General features: G+C 52.1%; 1 protein-coding gene across 5 annotated transcripts in view; it reads right to left on the bottom strand.

Annotated features, from left to right (window-relative positions):
* Nucleotides 1–5,448: 5,448 nt before the first annotated feature.
* The window catches only part of CELF5 (CUGBP Elav-like family member 5), a 51,507-nt gene continuing 39,908 nt past the window's right edge, over nt 5,449–17,047 (bottom strand). For 2 of the 5 annotated variants that reach the window (XM_036848860.1, XM_036848859.1), the window contains exons 9-12: nt 16,158–16,220; nt 15,422–15,505; nt 12,690–12,833; nt 6,903–10,293 (exon numbers count right to left, since the gene is read on the bottom strand). In XM_036848860.1, the coding sequence (XP_036704755.1) occupies nt 10,166–10,293; nt 12,690–12,833; nt 15,422–15,505; nt 16,158–16,220 (419 nt within the window). In that variant the 3' untranslated portion in view covers nt 6,903–10,165. Of the gene's footprint in view, nt 5,489–6,902; nt 10,294–12,689; nt 12,834–15,421; nt 15,506–16,157; nt 16,221–17,047 lie in introns of those variants that run through there. The other 3 variants (XM_036848858.1, XM_036848857.1, XM_036848862.1) reach the window with 3 other exon arrangements.

Genomic DNA, 17,047 nt, shown 5'->3' with positions numbered 1-17,047 from the left:
TGGGGGGCTGGGCTCCTTTGAGGCTTGGATAGGGGGGCAGACAGGCAGAGAGAGTAGGTCCTTGTTCCCGTGGGCTGGCTGAGGGCCTAGGGCTCTTTCTGGACCCTGTCCCCAGAGCCCTCTACATACCCGCACACCCACCCACTCAGGGCCCTCTGTCTGGGCCCTGGAGCTGTCCGCGACCCCCGGTGCTGAAGCTCCAGCTCCAGGCAAGAACCCGGCGCTGGACAAGTGCCTGGCAGGGAGTGCGCGCGCCAAACGTATCCCTGACTTCACCCACGAAAGCAACACTCTTTCGGTGCTATTAGTCTGAGTTGGTTTCTATGCCTCGCACATCCCAACCTGTATTGTACAGACCCCCAAAGAGAGGCAGTTGTGTGTCGCTCTAAATCTGTTCCGAACTCCCTACTCTATACGAGGTTACTGCGCCTTTAAGTATCACTGACTGCGTCACTCCTGACGTCACAATCACCCGGGCTCCAAAGACAGGCCTGAGTTCAGGCTGTGGATTGGCTGATGGGCTCATGAATATGTAGATAAGCTCCACCTCTACCTCGTTCTGGTAGGCTCAGGAAAGAGGGGGCGGAGAGGAGGCGGGTCTGGGGCGGGGCGATGCGCTGGGGGCGTGGTCAGGGGGTGTTTTGGTGCATTTTGTTCCCGGCTGTGTCTCCAGTACCTACCTACAGCAGCGCCTGGCGTACCGCAGGCGCTCAGTAAATGCCTGTTGACGTTCGAATCCAGTAGGAGTGATGTCCGAGAGTTCACGTTTCTGATTCGGGAGATCCTGTGTTGCCTTCTCTCAATGTTATATTATAATGACAACGGCTGTTATTCGTGTGCATTAATCTTCTTGATCGTATCAACAATCCTGGATGGTGCATAGTATTTTACAGATGAGGAAACTGAGGCTTGGAAAGAGAATGAGGTTGTTCAAGGGCATGCACACCTTGAATAGCTCAGCAAAAACTGAGGACCCAGATGTGAGCATGCCGGTCTCTGTCCTCGTGGCCCTCACGTCCGTCCAATGACACCCTATTTGACCACCACGTGCCCTGCTTGCATCCTCTGTGTAGCTTTGAGGCCAACCAGGCTGAAGGGCTCCCTGTTCTGTCACTAGGGCCCGGGTCATTCCCAACTCTACACCTTGGCCAGTACCGTTCCCTGTGCTCGGAAGATTACCTGTGCCTCCACCCCAACCCAGCGCCTCAGAACTCCAGGGTAGGAGGGTTTCCCGGTGTGGGAAACCGCACGTGCCATGGCCTGGCAGCTAGACCACATTCAATCTGGAGAGACGAGGGGGCAGAAGGGAGGTGGGGGCTGATCCCACAGGCTTTAAGGGACGGGCTAAGAAATTTGGGCAAGGTAGCTTTTATGTCCCAGGAGAGAGCCCAGGGATCTCCTCACCACCTCATCCAGCCCCAAGCGCGCGCGCGGCACACGTTGGGTGCTCAATATATGCTTGTCGCATTTCAAGTGAAGGCTCCAGTACTACTGAACGAAGGCGTGAGTCTCTGCTGCCCCCTGCTGGTGGCCAGCAGCGAAGCCTCTGGAAAGTGAATTTCCCGCGGGATTGATTTATTTTGACACTTCTGTAGTGCTTACTCTGGGCTGTATAAATATTAACTCGTTCATTCCCACAACAGTCCTCAGAAGCGTGCCCGATTAGACTCATTTTCCAGAGGTGGGGGGGGACTTAGCTGAAGAGAGATCGGCCACTGGTCTCATAAATGTCATAACTGGGATTCAAACCCTGGGCAGTCTCCAGACTTAAGCTCAAGCCTCCAGACTTAAGCACTATGATTTTAGGACATTTAGCGAGCAGATACTATGTGCTGGGCTCTAAGGAATAGAAGAGTAAATAAAACAGGACAGGCACCGATGACCTGCTATTTTAGTTACTGTAGCTTTATAATGTGTCTTACTGTTGTATAGGGTAGTGTGGCATAGAGGTCCAGTGGGCAGGCTCTGCAGCCAGCCACCCAAGCTCTCTATACTTCCATTACCTGTGAACTAGATCCAACCACCTGGGGTTGCTGCGGTGATTAAATGAGTTAATCCTAATAACAAAAGCACTGGGAACAGTGCCTGGCACATAGTATATGCTCAATAAAGAGTCATTCATTTCGGGACATTCCAGCCTTGCTTTGCTTACAAATCAATTATGCACATGAATTTGAGAATCGGTTTATCCACTTCCAAGGAAACTATTGCAAGGATCTGAACTGCGATGATGTTCAAGGTTCATCTGGGAGAGAACTGATCCTTTAAGATCGTGAGTTGCCCTGGGTACCTCCATCATCCACTTCACACTTGTCTGTTTTTTGGTTTTTTGTTTGTTGGTTGGTATTTTTTAAAATGTATATCAGTAAAATGTTACCGTTTTCTCTCTGCAGATTTTTCTGAGGTTTATTCCAGGTACTTTGTAGTTTCTTTGTAGTTGTAGTACTTTGTAGTTGATGAGGTTTTGCTGATGTGTTAGTTACCATTGCTGCATGATGAATTACCTTAAAACTTTGTGGCTTAAAATATTTATTATCTCAGTTTCAGAAATCTGGAGTGCTTAGCTGGGTCCTCTGCTTCAGGGTCTCCCACAGGCTGCAATCAAGGTGTTGTGCTGGGCTGGGGTCTCATCTGAAGGATCGACTGAGGCAGGATCTGCTTCCAAGCCTATGTGGTTGCTGGTAGACTTCAGTTCCTCACTGGCTGTTGGCTGGAGGCTGCCCCACCCCATTCCTTGCTCTGAGGGTCTCTCCGAAGGGCAGTGGAGCAGTTGAGTTGCATGTAGGTACTTTCCCCCAAATAACTCCCACACCTGTCTTTCCCATTCTTTCATCTTTAAAAAAAAAGTATTTAAACCTAATTATTAATTTCCTGAATAATAACTAAATATATTCACCTTGTAAAGATTGCAGCTGAGGTTCAACTCTGCTTAATCTTAGCCTCTAATTCTTCATTCCCCCTAAAGCCATCCCGTCGTCATTTTGGTGAATACACTTCTAGCCTTTTTTTAAAATAAATTTATTTATTTACTTATTTATTTTTGGCTGCGTTAGGTCTTCATTGCTGTGTGGGCTTTCTCTAGTTGAGGCGAGCAGGGGCTACTCTTTGTTGTGGTGCATGGGCTTCTCATTGCAGTGGCTTCTCTTGTTGCGGAGCACAGGCTCTAGGCGCATGGGCTTCAGTAGTTGTGGCACATGGGCTCAGTAGTTGTGGCAAACGGGCTTATTTGCTCTGTGGCATGTGGGATCTTCCCAGACCAGGGCTTGAACCCGTGTCCCCTGCATTGGCACACGGATTCTTAACAACTGCGCCACCAGGGAAGTCCACGTCTAGCCTTTCCTTCTCATTCTTTTTTTTTTTTAAGATTTTTTTTTTTTTAATGTGGACCATTTTGAAAGTCTTTATTGAACTGGCTACAATATTGCTTCTGTTTTATGCTTTGGTTCCCTGCCCATGAGGGATGTGGGATCTCATCTCCCTAACCAGGGATTAAACCCATACCCCCTGCATTGGAAGGTGAAGTCTTAACCACTGGACCACCAGGGAAGTTCCATCTTCTCATTCTTACAATCATATACACGTTCTCAGAGAGAATGTTTTAACTATATATATTCTTCTTTCTCTTTCTCTAGCTCTCTCACCACCACCACCACCCACCCCCCACATTGGATCACACTCTCTGGAGGAAGCCAGCTGCCATGTCATGAGCAGCCCTATGGCGAGGTCCACGTGGTGAGGAACTGAGGCCTCCAGCCAACAGCCATGGGAGGGAACCAGCTTGGAAGCAGCTCCTCCAGCCCCAGTCGAGCCTTCAGATGAGGCAGCCCTGGCTGATGTCTTGACTGTGACCTCCTGAGGGACCCTGAGCCAAAACCCCTCAGCTAATTTACTCCTGGATTCCTGACCCATAGAAACAGGGTGAGATAATAGATGTGTAGTGTTTTAAGCAGCTAAATTGCAGGGTGGGGGGGTTAATTTGTTATGCAGCAACAGCTAACTGATATGCCCTGGGTGTCACTTAGCCTATTCCCCCTGGATGAACACCTACATGACAGCCAGGGCTCAGCCATCCCAAGCACAACCCTATTCTTCTCAGGTAGAATCTCTGTTTTGCACGGATGCACATTCTAAATGTTTAATGACTTTGAGTTAAATTTATTTATGTACTTTTTTTTTTTTTCGTGCATTGCAAGGCTTGAGGGATCTTAGTTCCCCAAACACGGATCAAACCCCGGCCCCGGCAGTGAAAGCGCCAAGTCCTAACCACTGGACCGCCAGGGAATTCCCTGACTTTGAGTTAAATTTAAAAGCTTAAATTGGACTATCGCAAATAACAACTTGAATTACAACTTAATACATTCAAATTGAAGCCACTACACAGGACAGGGAATTGGGATAGCATAGTGGTTAAGAGACCAGCCTGAGAGCCTGGGTTCAATTACTGCTGTGAAGCCTCGGGGAGGTCACTTAACCTCTCTGGGCTTCAGTTTACTGACTCATAAAGTGGGGCCATTAATAGGACATACCTCACAAGGCTGTGGCAGGTTGAGTTATGTCGTGTAAAATGTTGAGGCTAGTGTTGTCCGAGAGAACTTCCCAAGTGACGGATGTGTGACTCTTGAGCCCTTGAAATGTGGCTTAGTGTGACTGAGGAAGTAAAGTAATAATTTGATAAATGGATTGAAATGTAAATAGCCACAGGTGGCTAGTGGCTACTATATTGGATGACACAGGCTTGAAACAACGCTTGGCAAATAGTAAGTGCTTCATAAATGCTTGGTAGGAATATTATTCTACCCAATTGTTCTCCAGAGTGCCAATTTACACCCCGCCAGCAGCATAGAGGTCACCCAGGTATCCTCCTAACACCCCAACCTGATCACACCCCTCCCTTACTCAAAATCCTCTGTAGCTCCCAACTGACATCAAGATAATGTCCCAGGGAATTCCCTGGAGGTCCAGTGGTTAGGACTCCATGTTTCCACTGCAGGGGGCACAGGTTCAATCCTTGGCCAGGGAACTAAGATCCCGCATGCCACGTGGCACGGCCAAATAAAATTAAAAATCTCCCAGATTTGCTGGTCTCATTGTGATTACAACTTTTAGCATACTTGAGAATTACTTTTTCTTGTGGGGATGGGGTACTTTTGATTTTTTGTCCAAAAGTACTTTCTCCTTGATTGAAACCTTGGGTGGGCAGGGACAAGGCCCGGCACACAGAAGGTGCTCAGTCGCAAAAGAACCTCTGTAACCCAGCCCCTGTCATCTCTGCATCCATCTTTTCACCCAGTGCTGTGGTCTTGGCCAATGATCCAATGACCACAACATCCCAAGCCTCTGAGCCTTGGCCCAGGCTGTTCCTTCCACCTGGAAAATCCTTCCAGGTGGACTCAGACTCACCTTTCCAGCTCCCACTCCAGATGGGTCTCGTTCTCTCTGCTGGAGCTGGAGCAAAGCACTTCCTGTCTCTGAGCCTCAGTCTCCTCAACTGTAAAATGGGATGAGTCCTTGGTAAGATTAAAAGACATCGTTTCTGCAAAGCCCCTGGCAGGATATTAAGTAGCTCATTAAATCGAGTGGTTAGTACCCCTCCCATGAACTTGGAAAGGCTCAGCTTGGGTGTGGCCATCCCCCTCTACTCACAGTCCTACTCCAGGATTTTACCCTGGAGCCCACTGTCCCCCATCCCAGGTCTCAGGAATTTTTTTCTTTAGGACCTTTGAGGCTTTCACCGGGGTGGGGAAGGGGCCTCAGACTGCTTTGTTTTTTCAGCCAAAGCCACATCATCTCTTAGATCTTATCTCCTCCAGGTCTCACCTCTTCCGTACATTTCTGGGTCCTTGACTGTGTCAGGTCCAATGGGGGGATTTCTCCCTCAACATTCCAACTCAAATCTATTGTGTAACAAGCATTGGTGAGGATGTGGAGAAACAGGAACTCTCATGTGTTGCTGGTGGGAACACAGAGTTACCAGGACCCAGCAATTCCACTCCTAGGTATGTACCTGAGAGAACTGAAACAGATGTTCAGACAGAAACATGCACACGAATAATTACAGCAGCATGATTCACAATGGCCAAAAGGTGGAACCAAGGGCCCACACACTGGAACATCACTCAGCCATGAAAAGGAGAGAAGCCCTGACACTCGCTACAACGTGGATGGACCCTGAGAACACGATGCTCAGTGAGAGAAGCCAGATACAGAAGGACACACAGTGTGTGATTCCATTGATAGGAAACGTCCAGAACAGGCCAATCTGCAGAGATAGTGGATTCATGGTTGTCAGGAGCTGGGGGAGGGGAACAGGGCGGGGGTGACTGCTCATGGGGACGGGGCTTCTTTTTGAGGTGATGAAAACCTTCTGGAACTAGATAGGGGTGATGGTTGCACAACCTTGTGAAGGTACTTAATACACTGAATTGTACACTTCAAAATGGTAAAACTGGTGAAATTTATGTTGTGTGAATTTTACCCCAATTGCAAAAATGTGTATCGAATAGTGAGTGTCTCCCCCGCGCGCCCCCCTGGCTGCTTCCTTGAGGGCAGAGCCCAAAACCATCTGGTCACTGCTGCGTCCCTGGTGGCCAGCACAGGGTCAGGCACTCCGTAGCCGTTCAATAAACGTTTGTTGAATGAATGAATGAACGTGTGAATCAACAAACACAGGCACTGGCTCTTCTTCAGAAAGAACACTCCATTTCTTCAATGTCTAGATGAATCCGTCCAAATCCCGGCCATGGGAATGTCAGACCCTTTTCCTCCCGCACCCCTTCACTCTAAATCCGATTTATCTCTAGCCCAGGCACCCAACCCGGTCAGATCTACTTCGTCTTTTTCGACGAGAGGGCAAACGAGGGAGGACCCAGTCCTTTAGCAAGTAAAACTTTTATTAAATAAACTTTCAGTTTCTCCAGACCAAAGAGAGGCGTTTTGGACATGAAGATGAAGTCTGCAGCTTCTCACCTGAAACACGCCACAGTGACAGGGACCTCGAGATTCAAACCAAGTCAACCCAAAGTTCCCTCCAAGTCTTTTTCTCCTCTTTCTTTCTCTCTCTGTGTGCGTGTGTGTGTGGCGCGGTTTGTCTCCAAAAGTCGGTTTGCAAGTTGAAACTTCATGAAATTACTTGTAGCAGAAATAAAGTACATCGTACAAATCACGTAGGTCTTTGATGTGGAGTATAAAAATGGTATTTACAGCCAGTAAACATGGACCAGAGGACACACGCCACTGCACGCCAGCACGCACTCCCAAGCAGGCCTGGCGGGGGCTGGGCGGGACGGACACGGCGAGGCCCCGCCACCCCTGAGCACACGCGCACGCACACGCAGACGCACAGGACACAGGCGCACTAGACAGGGTCTCGGAACAATTATCAAACTCTGGAATATCGAAACAGGTTGGTCAGAAGATATTTTTTTTTTTTGCTATTTCTTTTTTCTTTTTCTTTTTTCTTTTTTTTTTTTCTGGGTCGGTCAACACATTTTGGTAGAAACAAAAGGGAATGCTTTGTTTTTCTTTTCAAAAAAAATTTTTTTCTTGAGCTTATGAAGTTCTCTGGTGCCTCGTCTGGTGCGAGGCCCCACCGGACGTCCAAAAAACAAAAAACAAAAACAAAAAAAAAACCGAACTTGACTCTGTGCTTCAAGGGGGGTTTTCACGGTTTGGGTAGCTATACAGAGGCACCCCACAGGATTTCCCTCCCCACCCCAACTAGGAAACAAAAATCCACTGTCCTTTGATTTTTCCCCCCATTTCTTTTCTTCTTTGTACCTGCTCAGAAAGATTAAAAAAAAAAAAAAAAAAAAACAACTTTGTAGAGGTATCTCCGGTGAAGGGATGCTGGGCCCGTGCAAGCTGGGCTTGTCCAGTGCACATGGCGATCTTGGTCATGAGATTGTGAATTCCAGGCTGGTGATCCAAAGGCAGGGAGGGTGGCCGCCTACCCTTGGGAGGGGGCTCCAGGGGTGGGGGGCTCCCCCGACCCTGTCTGTCCCCGACGGAAAGCTAAGGGCTATTGGTCACATGAGTAAGGCTATGACTGGGGAGGGTAGAGGGTGGGAGAGGCCAAGGGGTCTGTTTTGTGCCTACAACCGGGGAAGGCAGGGCCCTGGAACGAAGGGGATGGGGGTTCCGGAAGCTGCAGCTAGGACCAGGGACACTGAAGCCGGCTGAGCCCACAGGCTCGCGAGAATCGTCGATGGCGGGGGGTCAAAAGTCCTGGAGGTATATCGCGTTGGCTGATGATTCCCAGTGCTTGGCCGGCGCCCTGGTCTGACATGACAGCGGGAGGTGGGGGACACTGGGCTGCCCCGCCAGCCTCAGCCCTTCTGAGCGTCCCTGCTGAGTGACCGGCCCAGGGTCACCTTCTCTTGGATGGAAGGAAGTCGGAAAAGTTTGGTCCCTTGATCTATACTCAAAAAATATATATACTGTCTATAGCTCTATATATATATGCATATATATATATAGGAAAAGTTGCGATTTCATTTGGGGAAGCCACAAAGGTTGTGTGTGTGGGAGGAAGGTGGGAGCGAGGAAATCTCCCAGGAGGGGGCAGTGAACCCCTTGGCCCCCAACTCAGGAGTCCCCCACAGACCATGAAGCCCCCTCCCCATTCCATGTGGCCTTGGGCAGCGTTTCACATTATGGGGAGGGGGTCAGGGGAGAAGGGGGGGCTGGTGTCCAAACTCAGTTGTAATTTACGTAAAAGTCCTGGATCGGTTGGAAGTGGGAAGGCCCCTCACCTGGCGGAGAAGGGAGGGGCGTTAGGGCGCGGCGCTGGGGGCGGGAGGGTCACGTCGACCGACGACATCACCTCCCACCCACCCCCCCTGCCCTGGCCAGGCTGGGGTCTGGGAACCCAAGGGCCCCCACCTTTGCAGAAAGAGTCCATTTCGGGGTTTGGAGGCTGACACACCCGGCTTGGAAGGGACCGAGGGTCGCCAAGCCCGTGTCCTCATCCGGCCACTGGGGACAAACATTTCTGTTTCTTTCTGCCTCCTCTTCCCAGCTCCCTGCCCCTGAATCTCCACGAAGCAGTTCCCCGCCCCCATTTCTGTTCATTCGTGGTGCTGGAAACAGTGCCTGGCGCACAGTAGGTGCTTAGTGAGGATTTGCTGTCAGCATGTTCAAAGCACGCCGATATCCTGTTGTTGGCTTCTGGTGGCGGATTTCCGCGCGCGCGCCCCCGACGACCCACGACCCGGTGACTGAACACCCTCGAATCTGTGGGTGCTGCCCCGGCAGGGTCTGGGAGCAGCCCCTCACTGAGCACCTGCTTCGCACCAGACCCCAGAGGAGCCTCTGTGATGACGATGGCGACGGTGGTTAAGAGGAAAAAATCGAAACGACTTATCCAGAGCTTTCCAGGTGGCTGGTCCTGGGCTCAGCCGGGAAAACACCGAGTGCCCTGTGAATCCGCCCCACGACCCCTGGAGGAGGCCACAGGCACGGGCCCATTTCACAGATGAGGCTTGTCAAGGCTTGGCCTCACTTATAAGTTTCCCCATTGGCCCCTGAGGCTCACGGCTCATTCCCCAAAGAAGCGATGAGTTGACAGAGGTGTTCACTCTGATGGCACAAACACTCTTGGGGATTTGTTCATTTGTTCGAGGGGATTTCCGACACCCCCCTCCCCCCCGCCGCATGCTGTCGGGTGGGGTAAATATTCCACTCTCCCATCAACCCACTGGGTATGAATTATGCCAAATGAAGAGCTCCCAGAGGGGCCCAGCTGGGAGAACAGATTCTTAGGACAGGACAGAAGCACCTCCCCACAGCCCGCCCCCACCCCAGACCAAGCCCCGCCTCTCAGGTGAACTTTTTTTCATCCTTCAAAGCCTTCTCCAGGAAGGATTCCTTAACTACCCTCCCCAACCCCATCCTACTGCTCTGGTTCCAGCCCTGACCACGGGGTTGGCGGGGCGTGGGGTGGGGGTGGGGGGTTAGGTGGGGATTGGGGGTGTCTTCATCCAGCTCTGTCCCCGTCAACCAAACCTGGGGGCTCCTTGTAGCCTCTTGCAGCATCCCCCCAGCCTCGGGAGGGTTTGGAGAATGAGAAGGGGGTGCGGACAAGACCGGGGTGGGGGCGGGAGCGGGAGCGGGGCCGCCTGGCGGCTCACCTGGGCCAAGCCCGCAGCCTCGGGGCGCTGTGGGCCGGTCAGTAGGGGTGTCCCGGATCTTTGGGCCGCTTCAGCTGCACTTTGAGCCTCTTCATGCCGATCTGAAAGCCGTTCATGGCCTGGATGGCGGTCTGCGCGCTGGCCGGGTTGTCAAAGCTCACGAAGCCTGCGGAGACCGGGGTGGACCCACGATGGAGGGCAACGCGGGCGTCCTCTCCTCGCTCCAGTGCTGCAGCCCTGGCTGCCCGGCTCGCGGGGTCCTGGGGGCGGGGGTGTGCGCTCGCAGGGGCAGACGGCCCAGGGAGGTGGGAGGGCTTCCCAGAGCACACACAGCAGCCCTGGCCTGGTTCTGACACGCGCTGGGCTTGCGTGCCTGGGGGACGGGGCGCTCACTCCTTACCTGGGGTCTGCTCTGCTGAGACTTCCCAACTGACGTGGGGGACAGGCTGGGTCTCTGGGGGCCCCGGGAGGGCCATGTTCTCCCTCCCCAGACCCCATGCCTGCCTCCTTCTAGGCTCTGGATGCCCACCCTTCGCCTCCTCTGAGATCTCTATCCATCTGGGGTCTTGTCTGCCCATGTGACTGTCTCTGTCTGTCCTTGTCTCTCTGTTTCTCTTTTTCTGTCTTTGTGTGTGTGTGTGTGTCTTTGTGCTTCTTCTGTCCCTCCCTTTCTGTCTCTTCTCTTTTGGTCTCTATCTCTCTCTTTGTCACCATCAGTCTTTCCAGTCCCAGACTCCCCCTCACCCTGGGCCATCAGAAACACTCCAGCATCCCCCCGCCCCTTAAGCTTCCACCAGCATAATACCCTCCACCTGGCCCTACTCCTGCCCCTCACCTGTTGGTCCTCACAGACTTCCTGGGGGACTGTGCAGAGACCACAGGGGCTGGGGAGATCCTCCAGGGGGAGAGGACTGCATGTGCGGGCATTTGGGGGCAGGATACCTGAGCTCCACGGGAGAGGCTGGGTGGGAGTGGGAGATCAGGCAGAGAGATGGTGGGGTCAGGGCTGAGGGGTCTGGCTGAGGCCCATGCGGAGCCATAGGGGAATCTGGAGCTGGGGTGGGTGGATGTCTTCACATCACCCACACCTCCCATTACATAGAGGAGGAAACTGAGGCTCAGAGAAGGCATGTGACCCCCTGACTGCTGAATGCGACAGAGTAGGTTTTCCTCCAGAAATTTCCTTCTTCTTCCTGGAAGCAGGATGTAGAGAAGGGAGCCTGGGCACTGGAGGGGGTGGTGTCCCTAACTTGCTGTGTGACCTCAAGCATGTCGCTTGACCATTCTGTGCCTCTCTTTCCTCCCCATGTAAATTGGGATAATTCTTCCCTTTTATGGTTGGATAATGAGTATATACAGGAGGTGCTTAATAAATAGTCAAAAGTTGACCCTTCCAAGAGGACAGGGTGGGTTCAGAGCCCAGATTTTGGAGTCAAACAGACTGGTTCTAACCTAGGTTCTGCCTCTTTGCTGCCGTGTGACTTCGGACAAGTTACGTGCCTCTCTGAGCCTTAATGTCCTCTGTTTCTGGGGACAAGGAAGTTCTCCCCACAGCCCACAAGGCCCTCCACGACCTGCCCTGTCCCCTCCCTGCCCTCCCCTCCTCCCTCTCTCCCCCTCGCTCACTCTGCTCCAGCCACACGGGCCTCCTCGCTGTTGCTCCAACATGCCAGGCACTGTCCTGCCCCAGGGCCTTTGCACATGTGGTTCCCTCTGCCTAGAACACTCTTCTCCAAGACACCCCATGGCTGGCTCCTCATCATTCAGGTCTCAGCTGAAATGTTGCCTCCTCCTTATCAGTCTGTATTTTCTTACCAGTTTTATTTTTGTCTATACCATTTATAACTCCCTGGCCTATATCCTATATTTGTTTATTTCCATCTCCTCCCCCTGGACCTGTGCTTTCCAATTCGTTCAACAGCCACTGGCCACGGGTGGTTATTTCAACTGAAATTCATTAAAATTAAGTAAAATAAAAAATTCAGTCCTTTGGTCACACTGGCCACATTTCAAGTGCTCAGCAGCCACATGGGGTGGTCGGCTCAGACAGCACAGATGTAGAACATTTCTATCATCGGAGAAAGTTCTACAGGCAGAGTGGCAAGACTGTGAGCTTTCAGAGGGCAGGGATTTTTGTTGGCTTCTTTCACTGCTGTGTGCCAGGCACAATGTTGAGCGCTGGCACACAGTAGGTATACCATATGTCTATTTGTTGATGAATAAATGAACAAGGGAGTCTTAGAAGTGCTGCATGGTGAGTGCTTGGCACACAGTAGGTGCTTAATAAGTGTTTACTTTGATTATAAATGTGATTCTTTTTTTTTCTTTTCTTTTTTTGGCCACACCGCTAGGCCTGTGGGATCTTAGTTCCCCCACCAGGGATTGAATCTGGACCCTTGGCAGTGAGAGTACGGAGTCCTAACCACTGGACCTCCAGGGATTCTTTTGGACCAGACCTGTCTGTCTCATGGCTGACCACACCCTCCCAACCCCCATTCCAGGGCGAGGGGCGCGTGGGACGGGGCTGGCAAGCAGGAGGGGGCACCCGCAGCAGGGACTCACCAAAACATTTGCTCTGGTTGGTGGCCCGATCCATAAACACCTTGGAGGAGATGATATTGCCGAAGGGCAGGAACATCTGCGTCAGCTCCGTGTCTCCAAACTCCTGGGGGAGGTGGTAGATAAACAGGTTACAGCCTTCGGGACCTGCAGGTGGGGGAGAGAAAGACATAAAGCCCCCAAGGAGAGGAGGCGGACCCCCCGGGGAGGGGCACGGGTCCGGAGCCCACATCTGGCATCTCCAGCTGTTGGGAGAGGGGTGACCCGTGACACTCAGAAAGAAGGGGCGTGGAAGTGGCAGGAAGGGCAGGCCGGGAGCCCTAATCCCTTGCCTATAAAATCCCACACTCGGACACTCCAAACCTCTAATGATCCTCAGGCCCCAGGGAACTTATAAAATTCGTATGATCCCTACCCTCCACAACTGAGATAAATTCTTCCATCCCAGACCCCAGATAATCCAAAAATCCCATACAACCCCAAACCCCGGAAAATCCCTAAGCCTCAAACTCCTGGTCATTTATAGAAATCAGATGAACTGGGCGTAGGGTATACGGACACTCTGTACTGTCTTTGCAATAACTCCATAAATCTAAAACTGGTTTTAAAATGAAACATGCCTTTTTGAAAGTCTGATGATCACAGAATAAAATAAGGCTAGTAATTGCCTGGTCCTAAACCCCAAATATCCAGATATTTTTCAAAACCTTGGATAACCCTCCACACCTTGGATAATTTTCAAAACCTTGGATAATTTCAAAAATGATGCAAAAATAAAATCAAGTAAAATAAAAAGATTATTCTCTAGTCCCGAACCCCAGATATCCTGAAACCACCGATAATTTTTAAATGATATGCTATACCAACCACAAATAATTTTTTAAAGCACAGCTAACCCTCAAGAATCATCCCCTCCCCCAGTAATCCCCAGTCATGGCTCATATAAGAACCATAAATAATAATAGCATTTTAAAACCTTGATTATCCAAAGTCATCAACAGTCCTCAAACCTGCCTCTAATCCCAAACCTACAGACAACCTTCTCCCAGGTCCCGCCCCGCCAAAAAGGTAGCCCTCAAACCACCGAGAATCCCCCCACCCTCACAATGAATATTCCCCACCCCAGAAAAGACAAAATCCAAGATTACACATTCACATCCACATCCACCCTTATCTTCCTGATGAGGACCACAGTTCTGCTAACATGCTTGTTGTTGTCGTTGTTGTTTGTTTTTGTTTGTTTGGCCGTGCCCCGAGATTTGTGGGATCTTAGTTCCTCAACCAGGGATTGAACCTAGGGCCACGGCGGTGAAAGCGCCGAATCCTAACCACTGGACCTCCAGGGAATTCCCTAACATGCTTGTTTTTAAAATGCAAGTGCGTTCCCATACAACTGATATGTTACGGAACAATTTTGAGCAAACATGAACTTTGTGTTTGTCTGTGTGCTATCTCATTTCCAAGAAACACTAGGTGAATGCAGAAAACCACATGCAGCTGCACCGAACCTCATAAGAAAGCAAAATGCACACACACACAGACGCATACACAGCTTCAACATCCATCAACTTTCTCAGTTCTCCAAGTATGTTATGAGCAGGACCCATCCCCGTCTGGGGTTCCGACTCTCCGTCTGATTTCAGACAAGCCTTTCCACCACTTCAGGGTAACTCACATGCTGCAACCCTTCCGATGCCACTTCCCCCTGCAAACTTGCGGTCTTTTCCAAGATAAAGTACCAAATTTATTGTACTATTCGGGTATCTCTAAACCATCTAACACGCATAAAACTGCTACTGTTTTCATTAGGATCTTATCTTTTTTCTTTTTTGGCACCTCACAGCCAACGTTTCTGAATGGTGTACCACGACCCCATTTCCCCCAGGAGCCTTGTAGTTGGTATTGTGAGGTTCTGCAAACTCAGGTGACTTTCCAGAAAGCATACATCCTGTTACAGCAGCACGGACTGCATCGGGACCAGCTTTTATCCACTGCACCCTGCCAGTGTTCCCCTTCCTGCAGGCCCAGGGCAAGGGAGAAATTGAACAGAGCCTCACAGAAATCAGTCTGCGGGCCAGGCCACCCGCAAGCTTCCCAGGTCGTGGGGCGATTTGGGGCTTTTCTGGTTGGTCGCCTCTCCCCAGCCCCCCGCCCCCACCGCCACTAGATGGATTAAGGAGAGGAAGGGCCTCCCTGGCTGAGTGCCCACCATGTGTCAGGAACCGGCGCTGCTTACTCCCCAGCAAGGGGAGTAAGGTGGTCGCCTGTGTGGCAGATGAGGAAACTGAGGCCCGGAGCAGTGAGGTGCCTTCCTTATGACGCTCACAAGTCAGAACTGGGTGGATTTGAATCCCGGTTCTCCGACTCCAGAATCTAACTCCTCGCCCCCTTGACTTTACTAAGGAAGCCTTATTTGCCCCGAGATACCTCACCATCCCACCCCTTAAATTCTCTCAAAAAAATTTCAGAGAATCATCCCGTTCTGGGTCATGGCTATCCCTACTGGGTCGGGACTAGCCCCATTCCCACTTTCCGGAGGAGGAGACTGAGGCTCAGAGAGGAAGAGTCAGTCGCCCCGCCAAACACACATGGGCTACGCCGGGGCTTGAACCCAGGTCTGTCCGGACACCAGGCCGAGGGGTTCCCCGAGGCCAGGCCGAGCCGGGGGTCCTGGAGGTGGAGGGGGGTGGTCAAAGGGCGGGGCTGGCGCCCAGGGGAGGTCGCGGCCCCCTCACCTTCTCGCTGCTGCTGCTGCAGGAGGGGCGGCGGCTGGGGGACGCTGTGCGCGATGGGCGTGATGGCCGCGGTGGGGTACATGGCTGCAGAGACCGGGAGCGAGACACAGGGCGGAGCGGGCGTGAGGCCGGTGGGCAGCCGGTGCGCGTGGGGGCGGGGCTAAGACGTGAGGGGCGGGGTCACAGCTGAGGGTGGGGCCAAGACCGGGTCTAGGGAAGGCGGAGGGGTGTGGTCACATGGGAGAGACGGTCTGAGGGCAAGGCCAAGGACCCGTCTTGGGAAGAAGGAGGGGGCGTGGTGATATTCGAGGACGGGTCTGGGAGGGCGTGGTCACATTGGAGGGAGGGGCCAAGGCAACAGGGAAGAGCAGAGTGGGCGTGGCCCCGGCTGAGGGCGGGGCCAAGGCAGCCCTTATGAAGACAAGCCAGAGATCCGAGCGAGGCCCTGGCAGAGGCGGGGTCAGTCTGGGCAGGACATGAGGGGCGGTACCAAAGGCAGGTTATGAGGGGCAGGGCCAAATGTTGAAGAAAGGCGGGGCGGGGGGAAGGCGAAGAACTGGGATTGGGCCCAAACTAGGAGGCACAGGCAGAAGAGGGAAGGTAGGATGAGAGGGCGGCTCTGAGGGCAGGGACCATATCTAGGTGTGGCTAGGGGCGTGGCGTGGCTAGCCCAGGTAGGACGCCGGGGACCGAGGGGCGGGGTCACGCGCGGGGCGGGGCCGCGCTGCCTCCCTACCTGTGTACTGCTGGACTCCGGAGAAGGCAGGATGAAGGGTCTCGGCCACCGTCGGGCTCTGAGCTGCGGGGCAGACGGAGGGGCTGAGTGGGGCGGGGGCAGCAGAAGTCTTCCATCCACCCCGCAACACCCACCCCCAGCTTCACTTCTGCATAAACGTTTTACAGGTATGACCCTCATTTTACAGGTGGGGAAACAGCAGCTGGCACAGGGCCGCTCAGGTAGGAAATGACAGAAGCCAAACTCGAATCCAGGTTTCTCAGACTCCAGAGAGGTTTAACAATCAACTTCAACTCTCTGTCCCCATCCTGACCCCCCTTGCTCCTCTCTTTTATTCTCTGGATTCTCCAGGACTCCAGGTCTCTGCTTTTGATCACCACCCATCCCCATCCCTTCCCTTTATCCCTCCCCACACCTTGATCATCAGACACCCTATGGATCCCCTACGTGGCTGTGACCTTCCGACGGTCCCTAGGGGAGGACACAGGGGTAGGGGAGAGCTTGTCTAGGCAACCAGAGCTGGAGAGTCTGGGGAAAATTGAGCAAAAAAATCTTGAATGGAGAGAGGTTGCTAGAAGATGCAGTGGTGATGGGGGAGAGGTAAGACAGTAAAGCGGTCTCATGAACGAATTACTTTATAGTGATGGAACAGTTCTGTATGTAGATTGTGGTGGTGGTTACATGAAACTATACCTGTGATAAAATGACACAGAACCACGCACACACACACACACACACACAAGTGCCTGTAAATAGTGAAGTCTGAATAGGCTCTCCAACTCCCGTTGAGTTCATTGTACTGTACCAATGTCAGTTTCCTGGTTTTGACAACGTACTGTTGTTATGTAAGACGTTAGCATCCAGGGACGCTGGGTGAGGGGTACCAGGAC

The sequence above is a fragment of the Balaenoptera musculus genome, chromosome 3 (assembly GCF_009873245.2).
Source record: "Balaenoptera musculus isolate JJ_BM4_2016_0621 chromosome 3, mBalMus1.pri.v3, whole genome shotgun sequence".
Taxonomy (NCBI): domain Eukaryota; kingdom Metazoa; phylum Chordata; class Mammalia; order Artiodactyla; family Balaenopteridae; genus Balaenoptera; species Balaenoptera musculus.
The sequence above is the reverse complement of the archived record's forward strand: the minus strand, read 5'-3'. Positions and strand labels throughout refer to the sequence as shown.